Source organism: Schistocerca serialis, chromosome 1 (genome assembly GCF_023864345.2).
Source record: "Schistocerca serialis cubense isolate TAMUIC-IGC-003099 chromosome 1, iqSchSeri2.2, whole genome shotgun sequence".
NCBI classification, from domain to species: domain Eukaryota; kingdom Metazoa; phylum Arthropoda; class Insecta; order Orthoptera; family Acrididae; genus Schistocerca; species Schistocerca serialis.
In genome coordinates, this window is record NC_064638.1 from 714971059 (window position 1) to 714997252 (window position 26194).

Consider the following 26194-nt stretch of genomic DNA (forward strand, 5'->3'; position numbering starts at 1 on the left):
GTCGTGAGGCGTGCTTGGGTAGCTCAGTCGGAAGAGCACTTGCCCATGAAATACAAAGGCCCTGAGTTCGAGTCTCGATCCGCTCACAGTTTTAATCTGCCAGGAAGTTCCGTATCAGCGCATACTCCGCTGTAGAGTGAAAATTTCATTCTAGAGATACCTTGTCAGCCCAATAAGGCCCCGAACCACCACACTTCATCTGTGTCTCCAAAATATGATGGCTGTTTCACGGCCGTCATTACGACAGCGTGTAACACTAATGCCGGCAGCGTCACATGTCGTCACTAATTGCGGCTGTGACGGTGTTCCAATGGTCGTTGCAGTGTGAGCTGTTTTGTAGCTTTTTGTAATGTAGGTCGACGCAGTCGAATACGTAACATTAGTTCAAGTTATATTTATTCTGTTGCATTGTCGATGCACTTAGATGTGCACCTGCTGCAGCTCGGCAGTCTAAAGATGTTTAACGAAACCGGCCGTAACACAGTAAAGCTGTAAATACAGCTGAGGTTATCTATGGCGTGGAACATCAACATATGTGCACTCATTACAGAGCTGAAGCATCTCATTGCGTTTCAACTTTGTATAACACCGACATTCCCATTCACGTAAAAGAAGGTGTTTTTTGGCTACATTTACTCCATCTTTCATTCTAGATACTACAGTTTTCACAGACGTATGTGTAATAAACCTAGGGTACGTTCGACGATTCAAACTTCGTCACTAATTAGATACTGCGGATGCTGGCTCAGCTTACTGTCTGAAACTGTCATACTCCTGAAGTGATCTTGAACAGAGGTACACTGTAGATACATCATATAAATCTCATTACTATTACTTGTACAAATGAAATTAGATTTACATTGAACCCTGCTGCGAAGTACTTCTCACTTTTCAGGTGTCCGGTGGATTGTGCTACTGTTCATAATGATTAGACGTACAATTTTCCTAACTTAGATACTTCAAAATTTTCATACTCTTCCAGTTCGCACCGCTTAAGTAGAAAATCCCCAGGCACACAAAAGAATCTGAAATAACAGGTCGTCTTCTGGAAAATTATTTTCCAAACTTTTTTAAACTTTGATTTTGCGTTAAAATTCCGCTGCTGAAATGTACTTTGGTAAATATGACATTCATTGTTATCTGCGGAGTGCTTTAGCTAGCTAAAATTATTTTCAGAGAAGCATAGTGCCACTGTCACTAATTTCTTGCAGAAATTATATAAATTATAAAACCAGTAAATACCTCGTGATAACTCGTTTCTGGACTAGGGTGTGAAAAACTTCGTTCACATCACCGCAATAGTCGATGCTTAGTTAATCGAGAAATCCATTTTAAATGTCTGATAGATACTTCTATAGCCGTATTCCGATGTAAATTAATTTATACAACGCAAGCAGTAAATGCGGTGAATATGTAAATACTTACCCTTTTTTTATTGTCGTCGCAGATAGTCTCCTTGAACAGTATCTTGGGAAACTTGTTTCTCAGTAGTGTCTGCAGGACATCTACTTCTTTCGTTGATAGCCGTTCCATGTTATTTATTTAGTTTGTGAATATACTTTTTCAATTGTAGTGGCTAGTTATCAAAGTAGTTACGCAAAACTCTAACATAGTTTTCATTCTTAAACATCACGAACACGAATACATCGTTGTTTTGTCACATGTGCCTGTGTTTATTAATCTAATTAAACTAAAATAACAAATTTCCGTGCCGCAGCACAAATATCCGATTCCCGAGCGTGGTCGACACTTTTTGGCACCGACGATAGCTTCCATTCTCTAACAAACTGAGCAATGAACCAGAGACTTTTTTTTTAAATTTATTCTTCTAACTCAGCGATAACAATTTACGTATATAAATCGAAAATAATAAAGCTTAATATTTACATTTTTAATCCATAGTTAATCCTCCCCCCATGAACCATGGACCTTGCCGTTGGTGGGGAGGCTTGCGTGCCTCAGCGATACAGAGGGCCGTACCGTAGGTGCAACCACAACGGAGGGGTATCTGTTGAGAGGCCAGACAAACATGTGGTTCCTGAAGAGGGGCAGTAGCCTTTTCAGTAGTTGCAGACAACAGTCTGGATGATTAACTGATCTGGCCTTGTAACCTAACCAGAACGGCCTTGCTGTGCTGGTACTGCGAACGGCTGAAAGCAAGGGGAAACTACAGCCGTAATTTTTCCCGAGGACATGCAGCTTTACTGTATGATTAAATGATGATGGCGTCCTCTTGGGTAAAATATTCCGGAGGTAAAATAGTCCCCCATTCGGATCTCCGGGCGGGGACTACTCAAGAGGACGTCGTTATCAGGAGAAAGAAAACTGGCGTTCTACGGATCGGAGCGTGGAATGTGAGATCCCTTAATCGGGCAGGTAGGTTAGAAAATTTAAAAAGGTAAATGAGTAGGTTAAAGTTGGATATAGTGGGAATTAGTGAAGTTCGGTGGCAGGAGGAACAAGACTTCTGGTCAGGTGACTACAGGGTTATAAATACAAAATCAAATAGAGGTAATGCAGGAGTAGGTTTAATAATGAATAAAAAAATAGGAGTGCTGGTTAGCTACTACAAACAGCATAGTGAACGCATTATTGTGGCCAAGATAGAAACAAAGCCCATGCCTACTACAGCAGTACAAGTTTATGTGCCAACTAGCTCTGCAGATGATGAAGAAATTGATGAAATGTATGACGAGATAAAAGAAATTATTCAGGTAGTGAAGGGAGACGAAAATTTAATAGTCATGGGTGACTGGAACTCGGTAGTATGAAAAGGGAGAGAAGGAAACGTAGTAGGTGAATATGGATTGGGGGGAAGAAATGAAAGAGGAAGCCGCCTTGTAGAATTTTGCACAGAGCATAACGTAATCATAGCTAACACTTGGTTCAAGAATCTTAAAAGAAGGTTGTATACCTGGAAGAATCCTGGAGATACTAAAAGGTATCAGATAGATTATATAATGGTAAGACAGAGATTTAGGAACCAGATTTTAAATTGTAAGACATTTCCAGGGGCAGATATGGATTCTGACCACAATCTCTTCGTTATGAACTGCAGATTGAAACTGAAGAAACTGCAAAGAGGTGGGAATTTAAGGAGATGGGACCTGGATAAACTGAAAGAACCAGAGGTTGTAGAGAGTTTCAGGGAGAGCGTAAGGGAACAATTGACAGGAATGGGGGAAAGAAATACAGTAGAAGAAGAACGGGTAGCTCTGAGGGATGAAGTAGGGAAAGCAGCAGACGATCAAGTAGGTAAAAAGACGAGGGCTAATAGAAATCCTTGGGTAACAGAAGAAATATTGAATTTAATTGATGCAAGGAGAAAATATAATAATGCAGTAAATGAAGCAGGCAAAAGGGAATACAAAGGTCTCAAAAATGAGATCGACAGGAAGTGCAAAATGGCTAAGCAGGAATGGCTAGAGGACAAATGTAAGGATGTAGAGGCTTATCTCACTAGGGGTAAGATAGATACTGCCTACAGGAAAATTAAAGAGACCTTTGGAGACAAGAGAACCACTTGTATGAATATCAAGAGCTCAGATGGCAACCCAGTTCTAAGCAAAGAAGGGAAGGCAGAAAGGTGGAAGGAGTATATAGAGGGTTTATACAAGGGCGATGTACTTGAGGACAATATTATGGAAATGGAAGAGGACGTAGATGAAGATGAAATGGGAGATACGATACTGCGTGAAGAGTTTGACAGAGCACTGAAAGACCTGAGTCGAAACAAGGCCCCGGGAGTAGACAACATTCCATTAGAGCTACTGACGGCCTTGGGAGAGCCAGTCCTGACAAAACTCTACCATCTGGTGAGTAAGATGTATGCGACAGGTGAAATACCCTCAGACTTCAAGAAGAATATCAGTTTAATAAGTCACAGCTGCAAAATACTAACGCGAATTCTTTACAGACGAATGGAAAAACTGGTAGAAGCGGACCTCGGGGAAGATGAGTTTGGATTCCGTAGAAATGTTGGAACAGGTGAGGCAATACTAACCTTACGACTTATCTTAGAAGAAAGTTTAAGAAAAGGCAAACCTACGTTTCTAGCATTTGTACACTTAGAGAAAGCTTTTGACAATGTTGACTGGAACACTCTTTTTCACATTCTAAAGGTGGCAGGGGTAAAATACAGGGAGCGAAAGGCTATTTACAATTTGTACAGAAACCAGATGGCAGTTATAAGAGTCGAGGAGCATGAAAGGGAAGCAGTGGTTGGGAAAGGAGTGAGACAGGGTTGTAGCCTCTCCCCGATGTTATTCAATCTGTATATTGAGCAAGCAGTAAAGGAAACAAAAAAACAATAAATTCGGAGTAGGTATTAAAATTCATGGAGAAGAAGTAAAAACTTTGAGGTTCGCCGCTGACATTGTAATTCTGTCAGACAGCAAAGGACTTGGAAGAGCAGTTGAACGGAATGGACAGTGTCTTGAACGGAGGATATAAGATGAACATCAACAAAAGCAAAACGAGGATAATGGAATGTAGTCAAATTAAATCGGGTGATGCTGAGGGAATTAGATTAGGAAATGAGACACTTAAAGCAGTAAAGGAGTTTTGCTGTTTAGGGAGTAAAATAACTGATGATGGTCGAAGTAGAGAGGATATAAAATGTAGACTGGCAATGGCAAGGAAATCGTTTCTGAAGAAGAGAAATTTGTTAACATCGAGTATAGATTTAATTGTCAGGAAGTCGTTTCTGAAAGTATTTGTATGGAGTGTAGCCACGTATGGAAGTGAAACATGGACGATGACTAGTATGGACGAGAAGAGAATAGAAGCTTTCGGAATGTGGTGCTACAGAAGAATGCTGAAGTTAAGGTGGGTAGATCATATAACTAATGAGGAAGTATTGAATAGGATTGGGGAGAAGTTTGTGGCACAACTGACTAGAAGAAGGGATCGGTTGGTAGGACATGTTTTGAGGCATCAAGGGATCACAAATTTAGCATTGGAGGGCAGCGTGGAGGGTAAAAATCGTAGAGGGAGACCAAGAGATGAATACACTAAGCAGATTCAGAAGGATGTAGGCTGCAGTAGGTACTGGGGGATGAAGAAGCTTGCACAGGATAGAGTAGCATGGAGAGCTGCATCAAACCAGTCTCAGGACTGAAGACTACAACAACAACAACAACATATTGCAACAATCGGTAAAACAATACATTAAGTTTAAAAATTTTCTTTTTACAACACGAACGACAGAAGGCCCACAATAACTTGTAAAATCTTTCAGAGAAAATTACAACAACCTTTCAAGAGCAGAAGGCGGTAATGTTGGGACTTGAAGGAAGCTCTGAGAACATGTTTCCAGGGCTGAAGGCCCGCAACTAACCTTGCCAAATAAAAAATACAGTTAAATTACAACAACATTAACACTGCCAAAAGGATGATTAAGAGATGGCTCGGTCTGCCCTCGTTCACTTAGGCGAGACAGGTGGTAAGTCCAACTACACTTAATTCGTGCGAACCCAGCCAAGGGGCAGTCACGGACCGACCGACCAACCGCTTGCTTGCCACGACGATGTACACGAGAATTCAAGGCCCCCCTCCCCCTCCCAAAAAAAATTACAAGTATCACTATCCTCAAACAAACGCGTATGTGAACTGAGCTGCCAAAACTACACACCATGTTGGGCAGCAACAACAGGTGAGGAAAAGACACTGCGGCCGGCCGCGGTGGAGGAGCGGTTGGAGGCGCTTCAGTCCGGAACCGCGCGACTGCTACGGTCAGTGCGGAACCGCGCGACTGCTACGGTCGCAGGTTCGAATTCTGCCTCGGGCACGGATGTGTGTGATGTCCTTAGGTTAGTTAGGTTTAAGTAGATCTAAGTTCTAGGGGACTGATGACTTCAGATGTTAAGTCCCATAGTGCTCAGAGCAGTTTTTGAAAAGACACTGCCCGAAAACTACGTTAGCGGCCAGGGCAGGTAACCAGAACACTAATGGCCACATGGCAGAAAATTCCGCTGGTGTACTTCACTATAGACAAATTAATTTGATCATTTCCACCTGACGGCGGCTATTTCGAACACTTCACTTGTTGTGCTCACAGGAAAACCTCCACAACAGCAGCGCCGGAACCAACAACGTAATGCTCAAAACCACTCAACCTTCACGTCCGGCGAGCGACGATGGTCGTACCAATCGAACAGCTCCAGGCTGACTCCGACACTGCGTAGAGACCGCCAGTGGCCCCTTCGACTACGCCTCACGGAGATGGCCTCGGACCAACAATCCACCAAAAGTCAGGCCCGGCTTACGTGATGCGTGGCGGCAACGGTCGGGCGAGGGATGTCCACGCTGGGCTCACTGCTGCTGCAAGCCGGCCACTGGCTGGCCGGGGCTGCGCTCCAGACGCGTTGCAACTGACTGCCAGGGCCCAACTCGCGATCCGAGCTGCCACCGTGAACTCTCCTCGCACGTTCCGACTGACTCCACGACAGATCACAACCGGGAAGTAATAGCAGCCGAGCAAAGATCCTATCCGAGGGGATATATAGATACGCGCTACTAGCGCCGATGGCGGTCAGGCAAAACGGCAACTCAGTAACGCCAGTAATTTAAATCAACGTGGTGAGATGGAAATACGTTAAAACAGGGTGTAAAAATACCAAATGGTGGGACGGCGAGCCATGCACGGCTCACATGGCATCTCTTCGATATCGTAAATTTCTGGTGATACAGCTGCTTAGTGCACTTTAAAATGTGTGGTTTATCTGCCGTTATGTACCACTGATCCTACACACTTCCGTCGACATTATTTTTCTCATATGTATGTACATACATGTATTGAATTCTGCTGAATAATCTGTGGACCATTTAATTTTTTCATATGTTTTTCTTTTAAGATTGCAAATGCACATTCAGCACACTATCTGCTGCGTAAGTGCTTCCTGTCGTTGCAAAAAGTCACCAAATCGCGTAAATTTTGTCATTAAATTTCGAATGTATTGGATACACTATTTCAAACGACGATCTGCTGCAAAATGTCATGTATTTCTCACCGGTGTTGGTCGTCGTTACCTAGAGGGATCTTTGCGTAAATCGTGGCTGCACATTAAGGCTTTTGTAAGGACCTGTGGACTACCAACTCCAACTGCAAGTAGGTTAGATCTACAAATACTAAATTATTTTCTGCAGACACGGATATAAAATGATTGCATTCAAATTTTTTCCGAAAATAGGATAGAGCAAGAGTAGTTAAAACAATAAGAACCAATTTAGGCCAAGCAAAGCCGAAGCACCCACCGTTGTTAATTTACATTAAGACAGGATATTTTATCCGCTCCAAACTGAGATGTAAATACAAAAAAATCTGTGTATTACAGAGTGGACTGTAACTGCTAAAAACTGTAAACTATCAATATTTTCTTAAAGTTGTGATTTGATCACCGTACGAGGCGCTGTAGGATCCAATTATTTCAAAACTACGGTGTATGATGCAGACATATAATTAGATAGTAATATGAAACTGCCTGTTCTTTGTAGCATACGAAGCGAGCCTGACGTCGGCATTAAGCAAAGATGAAATGATCGTGTAACACTTTTGGCCGTGAGACGCCATCTGGGATGTTAGGCTGCCGATTGCAAGACTTTTTATTTGAGGGTACTTCGGCGAATTAGTGTAGACGACGACGATGATGATGATCATGATGATGATTCAACATCCAGTCCCCGCGCAGATAAAACCTCCTACACGGCGGGAAATTGAATCCGGCCCCCCTGCATATAATTTGAGATTGCACCTGCTACCTGGTGTATTTAAAATGCATGCAAAACTGTGAGTACATTGCACGAGAAATATCTAATTATCACTGCATACAGATGTGAGCGTATACTACATAACTAATTTCCATTGGAGGTAGTAATTCGTTACGTGCTTGCACTGATAAAAGCAGATTGCTTTGAATTTCTTGGTACATCATATTTACTTAATTAGGCCTACCACGACATAATATAACTCGCCGATATTAGAGAAACTCATAGATAATCATAGAGTTATGAGAATATACGCGAAGGAATTTGTGTACTACGATAACAATTTAAGCTTCATTGTGTTGTACATTGTGATCTTCTATGTTACAGGTTTTCTTTATGAACGCCAACAGCCGAAAGGAATGGGGGACTCCGTTTTACAAGGTGAGTTATCATATTGCTTTTTAGTGTTACTGGTTTCTCCCTTCTAACGATGTATTGATCGCAGTTACTGTCAAACAAGAAGAACGCTTCTTTCCCCGTAAAGAACGCTCGCGTGTTACTAATTAGATCGTTACGCAGTGCCTGATACGAAGGAACATCAAACATTGTCACCTTCCGAAAGGTGTCCGGCAGTTGAGAAATTTAGTAGCCTAAGCCGTTTTAGAACATAGATCCGTTCTGCCTCCTCTCATTATTGATTCAGTACAGATAATACTCTCTGCAGCTGTGGCTGAGCAGCGAGATGTTGTTTCCTGTTCCCTGTTCCTGTGCTGTGGTCGTCCTGTGGAAGAAGAGAAAACTAAGTTTGCTCTTCTTCCACAGGATGACCACAGCATTTACGAAAAGACTACGTAACATAAGTATGACATTATTGTAAAGCTGTTTTTGTAATGCCATTTAGCCTGAAGAGATTTAACCCTCAAACAAGTCGCTAAATAAATAAGTAATACAATAGTTGACAAAGTTCGTGACTTGTAGCAGTAATATAAAAAAAAAGACTTTACGTATTTCTTGAGACAGTCACGGTCGAAAAATAGTCAAAATGGCTTCAAAAAGAAAGAAAAGCTAGGCTAATCGTTGTTCTGTGATACCTACGCTGTAGTCCGCAGTCCATTGCGCGGTTCGTGGCGGAGGGTATAACAGTATAGTGTCAGAGTGCCATTACGCTCCTTCACTTTCTTATTCCTGTTGCGGATGTACACAAAAAATGTTAAAATGTGTGTGAAATCTTATGGGACTAAACTGCTAAGGTCATCAGTCCCTAAGCTTACACACTACTTCACCTAATTTATCCTAAGGACAAACACACACATCCATGCCCGAGGGAGGACTCGAGCCTCCGCCGGGACCAGCCGCACAGTCCATGACTGCAGCGCCTCAGACCGCTCGGCTAATCCCGCGCGGCAGAATGTACACAGGAAGGAAGACGGTTGACACCCCTCTGCACGAACCCGAATTTCTCTACTTCTCCTTTTAATGTCATTAAACGGTAAAATAAACAGTACGTTTCCAGAGTTATATGGAATGCATGCTCTTGGGATTTTGTGAGGAACGCTTTCTGCGATGCTGAATGTCTTCTTTGTAATCTCTCCCACTGAAGTTAGTTGAGCGGTTCTTGGCATATACTGACTAAACAATCACGCGACGAATCGAGCAGCTCATCTGCGTATCTTTTCCATCTCATTAATCTTTTGGCATGCAAAGACGAAAACGTTTGGGAGAGCAGTGTGCCGATTTCGCTCTCCTCCGTACCGCATCCAATGACGCCATTGGCTGAAAATGACACTGCGATCTGTTCGTCCCGATTGACCCATCTGAAGCTAGAATGGCGGAAAAAAATTTGATTCGGTGAAGATCACTGAGAGAGTAATGGTACTCAATAATATGTAAAATGAAGGTTTTGTTAGCGACCTGTTTCGTACGTTTATTGCACCTGCTTGGAATCCTCCAAAATGTTTATTACTGTCCTTGCCACGATGAAATTGATGTGGTCATTCCCAAATTCCCCCCTTAAATCACGCCTGACAGAAACTTTTAGATACTTGAAGTTGTAATCGTGCTCGATCGCCGGAATCTATTTACGTACATTACTTTAATTTGTGCTGAGGGTTAGCTGCCAATCTTTACACCAGGATTCAAAATTTAAACGTTCTTCCGTGTTTTTTCACATTCATTTTCGGAAATAGACTGGGCGGAAAAGGAAGAGTGAACATTCAGTAGGAATAACAGTACGACTCATTGAGGTCGACGTTTCTCGCGCCGATATCCTTGTAAAACATTATCGGTTTACACAGCGCATCAGATCTGGGTACAATCTCGAGCTTTCGACGAAATGCTCCATCGTCTTCGACTTCTACATCTGTATCTTTACTCTGCAATCCACTGAAGTGCATGAAAGAGGTTATTTCCCATTGTACCAGTTGTTAGGCTCTTTTCCCATTCCACTTCAGCCGGGACAGCGGCTGTAATGTCATTGATGCGTGAAATCGAGCTCTCGACGCTAACAACACACACAGGAATGCATTGAAGTGCTTACTTTCCACCGGTATAGACACGGACGCCATCTCTGGCGGCGTGACTTGATGATGACGTACGCCTACCAGTTATTGCAGTAGCCACAACCTGTTGCTCACCGAGAGCGTTACTGCGCTACTTGCCCAGTACAAACACGACGACGCCAACGATTAACAATTAAAGATCACCACACTCCTTGCGCCTTACGTTTCACAACTGCGCTTGGGAGAATAGCGCGACGCGCCTGACCTCCGCTCACACCTGGAAGTTTAGCATTTCCAGTCATGTTAGTCAACAACAGACGACAGTCAGCTGTTCCCGATGAAGACGATGGAAGATTTCGTCGAAAGCTCGAGATTTTATCTAAACAGAGAATATTTTATACTAGTCGGGCTCATTCATAATCGTTAGTGACTACACAATGACGAAGAGAACTTTTAACAACGATGTAGGTAGCCTTTCTTTTTTTTTTTTTTTTAGGGTTTTGTGCCTCAGTGTTTAAGAACTGCAACCTTATAGGATGGCTTTGTTGTCCGTCTGTCTGCCTGTCCGCCCGCCCTCCTGTTAAGAAAACTTTTCTCAGGAACGTGTTAACATATCCAGGTCAAATGTATGTCACCTATTTAAGTTCTGTGGTCCCTTAACGTTGTAAAATTTTTAAGCTTCTAAGTCAGTGCCATTTATGTCACGTATTTTGAAACTCGGAGATTCACTCATCAAAATCTATAGGATAATTCCCGTTGACCTAGAATCATGACATTTGACAAGTAGCAACGTTTCACACTCCAATTAAAGGAAAAATCCGAAAACACTTAATTTGTAATTATATCTCATGAAATTTTTTTTTCACTTCTTAACCGTCTTTATTTCCTCTGTTAAGACCCCTTTTCTCTGGAACTGGTCGGCTTATCAAGTTCAAATGTATGTCACGTATTAAGAAGGTCTACGGTCTCTTGACGATGTAAGCAATATAAGCTTCCAAGTCATTGCTGTGAAAAAATTCCGGCATTTATCCGTCATATTTTGAAAGTCGCAAACCCACTCATGAAAACCTATAGGGTACTTTCTGTTGACTTAGAATCATGAAATTTGGCAAGAATCAAGGTTTCAGAAAGCAAGTAAAGTAAAAATTCCCAAACTTCTTAAACTGTCATTGTATCACATAAAAAGTATCTTTTTGCTGTTTGAACATACATAATATTTATCATCCGTCAAAAACATAAGAGGCGAACATTACTGGATGCAAACATAATACGTTAGTTGCTGTCAGGTTTTAGTAAGTAAATAAAAAAATGTTTTATTAAACGTACTCTCTCTAAATACATATAATGTCCACTGCTCGCTTCATTTTGTATGTGAGAGCTAGTCTGAGGAACTACTGTAGAGATTTTGACACGGTCTTGGAGTTCCTGGGACTAATATCTTGCCAGTATCGATATGGATAACAGACAAAAATCGTTGACATTCTCGATTCAAAGAATGGATGAACATAATAGACACATAATTAAGTTTGTACAGAACCCTCAGTGCGCGAGTCGTACTGACACTTCAGCAGTTTTTTTACAATCCTTTCGAAACGTTTATTTATTCCACGCTAGCATTAGTTAGGATTAAGGTCAGAGCATAAGAGCAGAAGCCGGTACAAATATCTGCATCGATTATTTGCGCAACCGCGCTCCGAGGAGGCAATGTTTTCTGCAGATTGCGGCGTCAGCGTGACAAAAAATACAAGGCACCGTTTGGCGGAGTCACGCCTGGCGCAGAAGTAATGCGACAGCGGATGACGGCAAATCGAAAGCAATCCCGGCCGCGTCGGTGGCTGGACCGGGCAGTGCTTTAACCCTGCGTCAGCCTGCCCGCTCCCATCCCTCCGACACCCCCCCCCCCCCCCCCCCCCCGACCATCCTGGAAGCCATTATGGGAGCTGGCCAAAAGCCTCCGCGATTGTCTCGCCAGCGCCTCCGAACCACCATCTGGCTTACATTTGCACAGTTTTTCTTCGCGGCTTTCAGGGAGGGAAAGCAGCCCGAAGAGCGGGAACACTCCACTATGCACGACGGTAAGAAGGCGAGGAGAAAATTTCTCGGTCTAGCATGGCGTATCGTTTGCAGCAATTTTTTGTATTATTTTTGTACATGTTATACAATCAAGTAAGAATATTGAGAGATTCGTATGCGGAATAGTTCTGTTTATATGGCTTTTTAAGTATACATGGTACTTATAAGTGGTGGAAAAATCGAAAATTTTTTATGACTTTATTAAATTCTATAGTCTTTCCAACTACGATGATGAAAAATGATCTGCATATACCAAATTTTGCCGCCACACCCACTCTATTCGTTACAGAAACCAGTATTATTTCGAAAAGAACTGTGAACTTTCTGTTTCCAGCGATTATACGTGTGATACATTGTATATGTTGGTAACAGTACAGCTTTCTAGTGTCTGTAAATGATTATCTATGCGAGTATTTACTTTTGTTTCGCTGAAGCAGTTTCTTCACGTGCTACTGAATGATTGTTGCCCAAGTGCTACTTATATTTGTGGAGGTACATATCTTTTAGTGTGCAACAAATACAAACTATGCCACGTATCAAGAAATTCAGTAAAAGGAAATTCCGTGGTAACCATTTCACAAATGAAGCAAGCCACACTGTTGAAAGTAACCTATGTATCAGTTCTTCAGGAAAGAAACTCCCACATGGCACGCCTTCTGGTGGTTCAAATTTTTATGTTAACAATGATACTGTTTGTAGTGGATTTGCTGTTGTTGATGTGGGCATCGCATCTCCTTTCATAAAGGGAGTGGCGAAATGTAAACAATGTGATGGTGTAGGCTGTCTGGAAATAACTGAACAAAGAAGTTGCGTGGAGGGTTTAATGTCAAAATTAGTTGTTCTGTGTATATCCTGCAATAAACCTACCTCGAAAATGACTTCGAACATTGTACATAATTCATATTATGCGGCCGGCTGCTTGACCGAGCGGTTCAAGGCGCTTCAGTCCGGAACCGCGCTGCTGCTACGGTCGCAGGTTCGAATCCTGCCTCGGGCACGGATGTGTGTGATGTCCTTCGTTTAGTTAGGTTTAAGTAGTTCTAAGTCTAGGGGACTGATGGCTTCAGATGTTAAGTCCCATAGTGCTCCGAGCCATTTGAAACATATGATGTGTATTTGAAGTTAGTGTGTGCAATGCGTGCAATAGGAAAAGGAAAAAAAGGTTGCGCAAACGTTTTGTGATTTGATGGACCTTCCTCCTCCTCCCAGTAGGTTCAGCAAGTACATAAAAATACTTTTAGGTGCCTTGATGGTTCTGTATAAACTCTAAAGCATCTATGACACGTGCAGTAGAAGAAACTGTAAATATTAGTGGAACCAGGGACAATGCTGTTGCACTTGATGGGCCATGGCAACGTCGAGGACATCGTTCCTTGAATGGTGTTGTAAGTGCTACTTCTCTGGAGCATGGAAAAGTTGTTGATGTTGAGTGCTTATGTAAGTGCTGCCACACCTCCCATGGTAACACTGAAGGACATATTGAACATCAGTGTTCTAAGAATTATGGGGTATGGAGTGTGATGGAACTCTAAAAATATTTCAGAGGTCGGTGCCAGTTTATAACGTTAGATGGCTAAAATGGTTCAAATGGCTCTGAGCACTATGGGACTTAACTTCTGTGGTCATCAGTCCCCTAGAACTTAGAACTACTTAAACCTAACTAACCTAAGGACATCACATACATCCATGCCCGAGGCAGGATTTGAACTTGCGACCGTAGCAGTCCCGTGGTTCCGGACTGCGCGCCTAGAACCACTAGACCACCGCGGCCGGCTATAACGTTAGATATACGAAGTACCTAGGCCATAGGGACTCACAAAGCTTTCAATAAAATTAATGAGTTCAATGATTATGGTGATACCGTGGTAAAAAAAAAAAAACTGGAGTGTTGTAGACATGTGCATAAGGGGATGGGTGCTATATTGAGGAAGCTAGGAGGAGAAATGAAGGAAAAGTTGCTGTATGATGGAAAATCTCTGTCTGGCCGAGGGAGATTGACAGAAACTGAAATACACCCTCCTCAGAGTTATTGTGGGCTGGCCTTTAGACGAACTGCACCTCTGAATGATGTTACAGCAATGAGAAAAGCTGTATGGGCCTCCTACTTTCATAAGTTGTCCACAGATGACCACTCTGTTTACGGACTTTGCCCTAAAGGAGCAGTTTCTTGGTGTGGTTACCAAAAAGCAAAAGAAAGTGCTCAAATATACCATCGTAAGCATTCTCTTCCGGAGTCTGTTACGAATGAAATAAAACCAATTTTTAGAGACCTGAGTGACCCTGTTTTGCGTAGTAAATGTATTCATGGGAGCACTCAGAATACAAATGAAAGTTTCAACCATTGTATATGGGAAAGATTACCCAAGAATATTTTTGTTGGACTAAATACCTTAAAAGTTGGCGTACTAGATGCAGTGATATGTTTCAGTGATGGAGTGATAGGGACTTTGGAAGTCCTGAGAAATTTAGGCATAAAATGTGGCTCTAATATGGAAGGTCAATTGCTTGCGTGTGACAGGCAATGGGTGCATGAAGCTGAAAGACCCGCTCTTCAAATTACCAAACAAGCAAGACGTTCTAAAAGGAATGCCAGGAGGAAGCTTGAAGTTGAAGAAATGCTGCAGGATGAAGACATTCCCATGCGCTAGAAAGGATGTAGACATGTTTTCTGGGCCCCCTTTTTGTGATTACGTAGTAAAGGTTAAAAATAGAGTAGAAGTAGCGATTCTCTCTCTCTCTCTCTCTGTTCGTTTAGTCGGTTCCGACTCTTCGTGACCCCATGAACCAAATCACGCCACTTTTTCCTGTCTTGCACTTTCTCCCGTAGACCTTCCAGGCTGGAACACATTGCTTCTGTGATGCCATCGATCCATCTCATCCTCTGACGTCCTCTTCTTCTAGTTCCTTCAATCTTCCCCAGCGTTAATGTTTTTTCCAGCGAGGCATGCCTTCGCATTGTGTGTCCAAAGTAGGTCAGCTTTTGTTTTAACATTAGACCTTCCAGGGAGAAGTCTGGTTTTATTTGCCCTAATATTGATCTGTTGGTTCTCTTTGCAGTCCATGGAACTCTAAGAAGTTTCCTCCAACACCACAATTCGAAGGAGTCAATTCTTCGCCGTTCGGCCTTTCTAATGGTCCATGTCTCACATCCATACATCACAACTGGAAAGACCATAGCCCTCACAATACGGATCTTTGTTGCTAGTGTTATATCTCTGGACCTTATACCCTTGTCAAGGCAGTCGCCATCAGCAGATATCTGGGAACCGAGATAACTGAATGTGATCACTACCTCCATGGTTTCTCCTGCTATATCCCACGAATTGGTAGGTGTAGTTGCCTTAATTTTCGTTTTCTTCACATTCAACATAAGACCGGCCTTTTCACTTTCGTCTTTCACCTTCAGTAAGAGTGTTCTCAATTCTTCTTCACTTTCTGCCAACAGGATCGTATCATCCGCGTACCTGAGGTTGTTTACATTTATTCCAGCTATTTTAATTCCTGTTTCTCCTTCATCTAGCCTCGCATTCCTCATAACATGTTCTGCATACAGAATTAATAAGTACGGTGACAGTATGCAGCCTTGCCGGACTCCTTTCTGAATATTTATCCATTTCGTTGTTCCATACATAGTTCTCACCGTGGCTCCTTGGTCAAGGTATAAACTCCGTATCAGATGAATGAGGTGATCTGGTACACCCATGTTTTTCAGTACGTTCCATAATTTGTTGTGATCGACGCAGTCAAAGGTTTTGGCGTAGTCAATAAAGCAGAGGTACACATCTTTCTGGAATTATCTCGCTTTTTCCATAATCCACCGAATGTTAGCAATTTGATCTCTAGTTCCTCTTCCTTTCCTAAATCCAGCTTGTTCTTCTGGTAGCTCTCGATCTAGATATTGGCGAAGTCTGTTTTGTAAGATTTTCAACATAACTTCGCTAGCATGTGAAATAAGTGCGATTGTTCGGTAATCTGAGCATTCTTTAGAACTTCTCGTTTTTGGAATGGGGATGAATACTGATCTTTTCCAGTCTTCTGGCCACTGCTGCGTGATCCATATTTCTTGACATATTGAGTGCAGCACTTTGACTGCATCCTTTCCAGTGACTTTAAACAATTCTGCTGGTATTTCATCGTGTCCACTAGTTTTGTTATCAGCCATATTTTCAAGGGCCCACTGGATTTCGCTCTCCAAAATATCTGGCTCTAGGTCTAAATTAACATTAACATCAGCAGTAGGAGCCCTGTCATTATGCAGTTCTTTCTTGTATAGGTCTTCTACGTATTCTGCCCATCTTTCCTTGACATCCTCTGCTTCACTCAGATCGTTCCCGTTTCTATCTTTTATCATTCCAATTTTTGCCTGGAATTTTCCTTTAATTTCTCTAATTTTCTTATAAAGATCTCTTGTCTTCTCCATTCCGTTACTGTCTTCAACTTCCTTGCACTGTTCATTAAAGAAGATATTTTTTATCTCTTTTAGCTAATTTCTGAAAATCTTTATTTAATTCAAACATAGCTGATCTATCTCCCTTGATTTTTGCTTTCCTTCGTTCTTCTGCAACTTGCAGTGGCTCAACTGATGGCGATCTAGCCTTCTTACTGTTCCTTTTCTTGGGAATATATTTCTCTGCGGCCTCCTTGACAGTATTAGCTACTTCTCTCCACATCTCTTTCGAGCTTTTGTCCTCCAGCTGTAATACATTAAATCTGTTTTGTACCTCTACAGCGTAGTCGGAGGGTATATAGTTAAGGTCGTATCTGCAAGTTGGGATACTTTTTGCTACATTCTGAAGTTTCAGCCGAAATTTTGCAATCAGGAGCTCATGATCTGATCCGCAGTCAGCCCCAGGTCTTGTTGTAGCTGACTGAACCGCGCTCTTCCACCTCTGATTACAAAGTATGTAATCAATTTGCTTCCGGTGTTGGCCATCTGGCGAAGTCCAGGTATATAGGCGTCGTTTTGGTTGTTGAAACAGTGTATTAGTAATTATCAATGAATTTTCTTGGCAGAATTCTAGGAGTCTCTGTCCAGCTTCATTTGTTGTAGCAAGACCATATTTCCCTGTTATACCTTCTACAGCTTGATTTCCCACTTTTGCATTCCAATCTCCAACTATGAAGACGATATCCGTTTTTGGTGCTGACAGTAGTAATTCTTGTAAATCTCCATAGAACTGGTCAATAATTTCCTTTTCAGCATCGGTTGTTGGTGCATAAACTTGAATTACTGTGATGTTGAGGGGCTGACCTTGAAGTCTGATGGACATCATTCTATCATTTTTATATTTGCATCCCATTACAGCTTTTCTCATTTTATCACTAACTATGAAGGCTACTCCATTACTTCTGTTGTTATCATGCCCAGAATAATACACCATATGGCCATCCGAAGCAAATTCTCCCATGCCAGTCCACCTCATTTCACTTATTCCCAATATGTCTTTTCAATGTGTCTAGTTTTCCTTGATTCATGGATCTTACATTCCATGTTCCTATGCAGTGCTTCTCTTTGCCCCATCTTACGCTTCGTGAAGCTCCTCTCAACCTGGTTCCCCCCGGAGATCCGATGGGGGAACTTGAAACTCCGGAACATTTTGAGCTGAGCGAAGCCAATGGGTTTTCTTGGGATAGTTCAGTGGTGGTTTCCCGTTGCCTTCCACTGTCCTCCAAGTCCTATCTGCTCACCGACTCAGTTTCCCGCTGGGGTTGGTTACCCAACCTTCCGCTGAGTTGCTCGGCTTAACAGGGGCACCACGTGTAGGTAGGAAGTTGGAGAACTGAGGTGACAGAGGCTGTGAGAACTCTCTTGCTGAGTTCTTGTAATCACGTATCACCCCCATTTTATGCCAGAGTCTCATGATGTCTGCAGAGACCCCCCCAGGTCATTTGCTGGGCCCGAAGTAGCGATTATTCTGCCATTGTTCTGGACGGAATCAGTAAAAAAAGAAAAAATGAGGAGGCGGCGGCCTGAAATAAAAAAGTAAAAGGAAAGAACGTTTTATCGGGACAAAGCAGTAGCCGAGAAAGGTGCTTTGGCACTCAGAAAACGAGGGATGATCTAAAAATTGTTGAAACAAATATGCTGTTTCCCGGACTTGGCACCCTGCCATTTAGATGCCTAAATACATTTGTTGCTGGAAAGGGAACAATGGTGTTATAGCAGCCGAAGACCTTTTCAGTTCATGCACAAGCAGCTTGAGTTCCTTGCATGTGGTGAAATGCGGATGTTGGTCCTTCTGGGATAACACACAATTGAAGTTGCCGCCTGTTGGCAAGTTCGTTGCCTAGGATGCCGACGTGTCCTGGGGTCCATACGAGCACCACTGAACGATGGGACCGGTCCAGGGCATAGGTGGACTCCTGGATGGACGCTACGAAAGGATGGAGAGGGTAGCACTGGTCGATAGCTTGTAGGCTGCTCACGGAGTCAGTACACAGAAGAAACGATTCCCCGGGGCATGAACGGATGTACTGAAGTGCACGAGTGATAGGTACTAACGACAGCATGAATCGAAGCAGGCGGCACAAAAGCAATTGTTAACAAGGTCTGAGAATCTGATTACTTAGATTAAGTAAACAAAGAAGGGCTTAAAATCGTTGTCTTGCATTATGCAGGCTTTCAGGACAAATCCAAGTGTCATTTGATGGTATGAACATAAACTTCAAGTTAAACACAACAAACCTTTCGACATGCCAACTTATGTGATTCTATGCTACGCCAGATGAGCTACTGTAACTAACTTGATTTGGTAAAGTGCACTGACTCAAAAGCAGACTACCTTGAACAATAGTAGCATTTTTATCTAAAAACGCTTTTCATTATTAGGCGGAGAAACGTTTCCTTTGCTGCTGGCGGGGCAAGCTCTACCACGCACATACAGCACTCCCAGTTTCAGGTCCGTATGGAAAGATTTCAGTAATATGCATATGTGAGGAGAGAAAAGCGATTAGCACTTCTTGAACTCAGCATAAACTGCCACGCTGATAATGTTTTCTTTTATTTCTTCTAATTTGTCGTCTGCGGACGGCATTTATTCAGTTAGCTTCTAAATACCGGTATATAAAAATCCTGAACCGTTATTACACATACCAAATTCTGATGTTATCTACTATATGTAGATTTTGTGCACAAAACTAGATTGGTTCAATGTTGTGCTTGAGTCACACTTCGTTACACCCACTGCGCGATGGATAAATTATGCCACTGTCATAAGGTGGTTTGCTTCATGTTTTACATTCCGAACTGCAGTTGTAAAATGCACGTGGGATGTGTTTCCGGCAACCAACTATTTGACGAAGATGTTAAAGTTTGGCGAGAGTTACGTAGCATACTAAAATAGCTGTAAATATTACAAACATTATACTTTGTATTTTATATTTAATTACGACATTCACACAACGTATTTTAATTCCAAAGAAAACGAAATGAGAACAGCGGGACAAGAACAAGATTAAGCAGATTCTTTAAAACTTCTGCAACATGGTAGAATGTCAGTACTGTTAGTATTCTACCGAATCTACCTTTCTTTAATGTAAGATTGTTTGAAACTGGGCGTAAAAAAATGTTTTTACCAAAAGTATACGAACTGCTGTAAATTTGTAAATGATTCCTGATACAATCTAATCACAGGTAAGGATTTCGTCCTTACTTGTGATTAGATTGTATCACGATTTCGTCGTTGTCTCGTTGTCTCGTGCTTCCACGTTTCGTCCAAATTTGGTCGGACCGCTGACGCGTTATATGGGAAGTAATGAGTGGAAGACAACAAAATTTATTTAACGCTGGATATCTCGAAACTTTATACACTTTTCAACTTCTGTGGTGCTGCCTGCCACAGTTGGGTAAAATATCAGGCTCGATTAATAATTATTACTTTGGGACTGTCAAAAAACACGCAGTTTTAATGCCTTGTGCGCTTCACTTATCTGTTTTCGAGACATCTTCTGTTGGCGAACATACTGAAGACACAGGGCTTCCAAATAGCGTATAAAACTGTTCAAATCCTCCAAACAAACTTGAATGTTAAAGTTGTGATGGAGTGTGCTTAGAAGACTGATGGGGCTGCACAAGCAGAGGTTGGTATTGCAAGCGCTAGTACCTGCGTTTGTAGATGCACTTGGGCTGCCGTAGCTACCTTGAAGCCGGTATCTCCTCCCAGAACATCAGACAAGGCTGTGGTTGCCAATATTGCGGAGCTCCCTGCTGCTCCAGAGTATCCGACTACTCTGCCATCCAGCGCTGCCACTACCATGTATGCGGTGGTGGCTCCGAAACCTCCCCAGGCCAAAAACCGAAGTCTGGGACAAAGAATCATCTGCCAGTGAAGATAGGAAGCAAGAATTCTGGCGCTGTCGACATTCCTCTCCGTCACATCTCTCATGATTCATCTACAGAGCCGTTGGACCTTGACGTCGACCTCGGGCACACATTTCCTCCCCACACTGAACCTTCACCCATTACCGGCTCACCACCATGTTGGAAAGACAGGGTGAAAGTACAATCTGCGTGACAGATAGCTCCCATATTAGAGTGGGACATTAATGGTATCACGACACATGAAGCAAATGAAATTGTTAGCAAAGGAACGCCCCCTGTTGTTGTGTTTGCAGGAGACGCATTTTAAAGCATGTGATGCCCCTGTACTATTGAACCATACACCCAGTCGCAAGATGACCTGACTGGGGAAAGGGTCTAGGGAGGGGACGCTACTTTTGCCGATAAAGCACAACACTCCTTTGCTCTCCCCAGGCTACTGACCTGCACGCTGTTGAAGTTTATGTGTGTCAGAGAATCACAGTTCGCGCGCTGTATTCACCTCTGCACGATGCGATTGACTCTGAGCCTCTAATGGGTCTTATAGAACAGCTCCCCCAAACATTTCTCCTACGTCAATGCTTGTAACGCATTATGACACTCGACCTCTGCTTGCCCTCGGAGTTGTGTTTTACAGTGTGTCATGACATCTTACAAGCTGTGCATATCAACATGCACTCCCACTAATGTCTGCGCTGCTACTGGGTCATTCTCAGCCGTCGACCTTTCTTCCTGCTCGCCAACCCTTGCAGACTCTGTTCAATGGGAAGTCACTGAGACCTTCATTATTCCAGTGACAACTTTCCACTCCTTATTCACCTACTGGATGGAGCTCTTCGTGAAACGACACAACCATGATGGATGATCAGCAGAGCCAACTGGATGCTGTCCAGCGAGCTATCTGTCGATCGCTGTGGCAGTAACCCGGGGTGGGCAGAGACCATATTGCACGAGTAAGCCATCATGCCACTGACTTCTCCATCCGGAAGTGCTATTGTCATCCTAGGAGGCCACCTGTCCCTTGGTGGACTGACTAGTGCTGTTCAGTCATCTAGGCAAGGCGAGCGGTTCTGCGAGGGTTTGAGTGCCGCCCAATGTCAGAAAACCCGCAGCCTTTCAATTAGCTGGGGCAAAGGCTCGTTGCATCATCAAGGAGAACTACTTAAACCTAACTAACCTAAGGACAGCACACACATACATGCCCGATGCATGGACTTGTTCTATTGCAGTATAGGAACACATCAGGAGGATTTCGGTAAAAGGCAGTGAGTTACCTATAGCAGCGTTGTTAAATCAAGTGTGTCACCAAACAACACCAGGAGACATCGCACAGATAATGCCAGAGAATTTGCGCTGGCTACTGCCAATGCCAGCCAGAATCCAGTGTTCCATCATTATTGTGCCACCATGAAAAGGGGCGATTTGGACTTCAGGTCTAACAATTCGGGGTCCTACAACTGCCCATTCTCCATGTGGGAACTGTATTCAGTACTGTCTGTGGCTCGTGATACAGTACTCAATATCACGATCACATGTGAAAGAATATTACGTAACTTGCAACTAACTTCAAGGGAAGCCCTGTTACAATGTTTTAATTCCATTTGGCAGACAGCCAGCTTTCCCAACTCGTGGAGGGAGGCAGTTTTGGTACTTCTTCTCAAAGCAAGAAAGGACCAAGTGTGTCCCAATAGTTACCAGAGCGTGGCCTTAACGACCCATGTTGGAAAGACCTTGGAGCGAATGCTCAGCTGTCGCCTGGTCTGGATGGTAGAGACCAGGCAGCTCCTAAATCACTCTGAGTGTGGATTCAAGAGATTTCGATACACTGTCAACAACCTGACCTAGCTAGAGGTGGCTGTTCAGGAGGCTTTCCTACGTAAACAATATTTCATTGGTACATATATGTTGTGATATCTGTACGGCGTATGACACTACATGGAGACACCATTTTCTCAGGCAGATTCGCCAGTTGGGCTTCCGTGGCCGTCTCCCCATCTTAATTGCGTTCTCCTTATCAGTGTAGTTTTTTCAGCTCATCAAGTTGGTGATGTGCTGTCAGATAGTTTCAGTACGAGAGTGGTGTCCCTCTGGGCAGTGTTTTAAGTGTTACTCTCTTTGCCATAGCCCTAAACAGTATCACGTCTACAGTGAAGGGTCCCGTACAATGATCCTTATTTGTAGACAGTTTTGCAATTTTCTGTACCTCCTCCAGTGTTGCAATAGCAACTCGTCAGTTGCAACTTACAGTAAAGGGGGTGGAGGAGTTGGCTGTGAAGACTAGTTTCACATTTTCTGCAGAGAAGTGTGTTTTTGTGTAACCACCTGAAGGACCTGCAGGCTAGGTCCCAGAAGGCACTGAAGCGCATTAGCCACAGCTCTTGGCGAGCAGACAGGACGCGTCTGTTACAGTTTTACAAGGCTTTTGTGCAATAGTTGCTGGATTATGAGTGCACAGTGTACAGGTCAGCGAGGCGTTTGTACATGAAGATCATTGATGAGGGGATCAGGTTGGTCACAGGTGCCTACAGGACCAGCCTCTGTCCTGAGACTGGGGATCCATCACTTCCCATCTGGCGGCAGCTGCTCATGGTGTGTCAGGCGTGTCAGTTCCTCGCTACTCGTACTTCCCCACCAAGCCATACTGTTGCTTGTCTGGCTATGGAACGCCTCTTTACAAACCATCTGCAGGCAACGAAGCCTTTTGGGATCGATGCGAAGTCTGTGTGGGAAAATCTTGGTATGGGGCACTAACGGACTCAAGTCTGTGGTTTTAACTGACTGACACCCTGGTTACTGCAGAGGTCATGAGTAATTTTAGATTTAGTGCACTACTGGAGACATTGCACTCCAGTGCTTGCGGGTATGCTAAACACTGCCCCACCTCCCCTACAGCTAAGCAGAAAACTTCGCCCAAAAACAATAGCGTAATGCTGGACGTGTTACCGGTAGGTTCAAGCAACATGTTCTTTTCGTGAAAACACATTCAGTGCCAACGTAAGATAAGAGACATTAGGACCCTATCTATAGGTTCGTATTTTGTAGCACTCAGGTTGGAAATCGGTTAACCTCAAAATTTTGCTACGAGCACAATGTAGTAATATGGTGGTGACTTAGGTAGTGGTTTACCTACCATGGTGTGCTATTTCCTTTACATATTGTATCTATGGCCGGAAATCGGTAAAACTGCAGTGCTTATAGAGTGTGCTATAACGTCATTATCTCCATCTCATATGAGCATACTATGATGTCACACACATTAGTAATGGAGTTGTGGCTCAGCAACGATAAATAATTCAGACCCATGCTGCATCGTGGTTGGCTGAGATCAACATGACGTGATTTTGAGAGCAGTGAAATGGCACTCACGTCAGTGGCTAAAAGTTTGGAAAAGTACGAAAGGAATGTGGAAAACTATGTAAAAGGTGGCAAAAATACAGAAAAAATATGAAAATGGGTGAAAAATACATCAAATTTGGAAAGAATGAGAATACTTACATAACTGCCAGGGTGTGGTCTCTGCTGATACCTTAAATGACAAAATTGTTCATAACAAATAGACCTTGAGTGACATGGCTTAACACAATTTGTTACAAACGAACAGACACACTCTGGTCCTTCGTCTATTACGCCAAGCTTCAAAGTGAACCACATCCAGTCAGGTGCCCCTGCTAGAAATGATGAAGATGACGATGGGGAGGGGGTACTTAAAATCTCATTGCCCCAGGGGGAATGGGAGGGGAGAGGAGAGTGATTGGAGGGGTGGGTGTTGTATTCTCCGAACAGATTGCAATGCATCAAGTTACATACGTCGCCATTCAGTTGCCAAAGTTACTATCAGTTGCTGTAAATAAAACTGGCCAAGAAACTGACTGGCGAACACAAGTCTTAACAATATATTACTCCATGGCTGTTCAGCACATATCTCCTACGAGTTCACATAGCCCGACAGCATAAATCACGTCTCAGGTGAAGAAATGGAATATTGAGCATCCAGATGCCCCGATACTACTACATTCAGTGGTTATCGGCAGAACTCAACAAACATAGACTGGTGTCACTCGGACGCAACAAAGTCATAGTAAGGACCAAGACAGACCTCGTCGTTGATAATATTTTGATAAGTGAAGAGCTAATAGCTGTGAAGATCTTGACAGTTTCTCATGTAGGCTCATTCTCGCTCCAGAAATAGTTTTTGATGTTTGTGCTAGTTTTGTGTAGGTTCCGGACGAATTCTCTGCTGGTTACGCTACGTTACGAAATTCTGAAAACTTATATCAATTTTTGGGCGCCCTTTATATTGACAATAGGGTTATAATCAGTGTAACACAAGATGGTGGATAGTTACTGTATTTATACTGGGGCACTTGTTACATTTATCAGCTCTTATACAAATAACATATGGTCCAGCAAAAGCTTCATAAATAAAGGTTTGTATGTTCTCAAAATAGCTTAAGAGGCAAAAAAGCTTTACAAGACTGTGTTTCTGTGGTTACTACGGAGTGCATATCAAAGTGATATTTTTACAAGTGTAATCCAGTAATGCACTACATAGCATACCTAAACAAATAATTAAGTCCGATGAAACTATATGGTTCGAGAGACCTCTTCAGGTCAGTTTGGACTGAGGAGGGAGGCGTGCTAGGGTAGTCTATGCAGTTCTGCAAAGCCACTGTGCCAGGGCGGCGTAGTGGTTGTCGGGTCGGCCTAGTGAGCAGAACACTCTGGTTTGAATACCTGCGTCGATACATATCTTCATTCTTCGCTTCAATCTGCGTATGGACATCACAGATGTTTGAGACTTGAAAAGATCTCTGGAGCCACGTAGTTTCATTTGATAAGGGGACCTGTGCCTGGGTTTCAAGCATTATCTCCATTTCGTTCGATGCTGAGGTTCTATTCCAGTATAGTTGGAGAGCCTTCGCAATCTAGTTAGAGTTTAGTGGGAATAACATATTGGGGCGAGGCGTAAACGGGAATTCGGGTTGAGTAGGGAAGGTTGCCCGAGGGTAGCCCGTGCAGTTGTGCAAAGCCACGGTGCCGGGGTGGCATAGTAGATCTCGCCGCGACGAGAAAGTCTTTGCTTTAATGACTTCCATCCCTACCGCGTACAAATTTTCGGTCCTCCTTTCAATCTGCGTATATACAAATAATTAGATATTGATATATAATCTTCCACATCTTTGGGAAAACAAAAGTGTTTTTCTAGACAAAATCAGTGTTGTACTGATCAGTATCGCGACCCTACCTATAGTCACAGGGTCCATAGTGTTTTACCACCTTTTTATGAGAAAAGTTCCTTAGCATCTAAAATATCCACTTCAGCGATACAGCGTGCAGGTTTTGCTCCCTGCGCAGCTGCAGCTATGATATATGGATGTGTTCTCCCGGCAAGTTGCAGTGTAACTCATTCCCCCTTATTGTTGTTAGTGAGACGAGGCGCTCTAGTTCTAATGAGAATGGAGAGGATGGGACTTCAAGATCCGGACAAACCATTAGCCTAATGAGCGGATCCAACACGAACCTCCAAGCGATCGGACATTATTCGTGTTCTGCGGAAATTGCCTAGCGATTTATGTACTTCGCTTACAGAAACTCGGACATT

At 43.0% G+C, this 26194-nt stretch overlaps 1 protein-coding gene across 1 annotated transcript in view; it reads left to right on the top strand.

The window, feature by feature from the left end:
- The window catches only part of LOC126426960 (uncharacterized), a 1049247-nt gene that overhangs the window by 207642 nt on the left and 815411 nt on the right, over positions 1 to 26194 (top strand). The window contains exon 2 of the mRNA XM_050089126.1: positions 8092 to 8145. Within this exon, the coding sequence (XP_049945083.1) occupies positions 8101 to 8145 (45 nt within the window). The 5' untranslated portion in view covers positions 8092 to 8100. The remainder of the gene's footprint in view (positions 1 to 8091; positions 8146 to 26194) is intronic.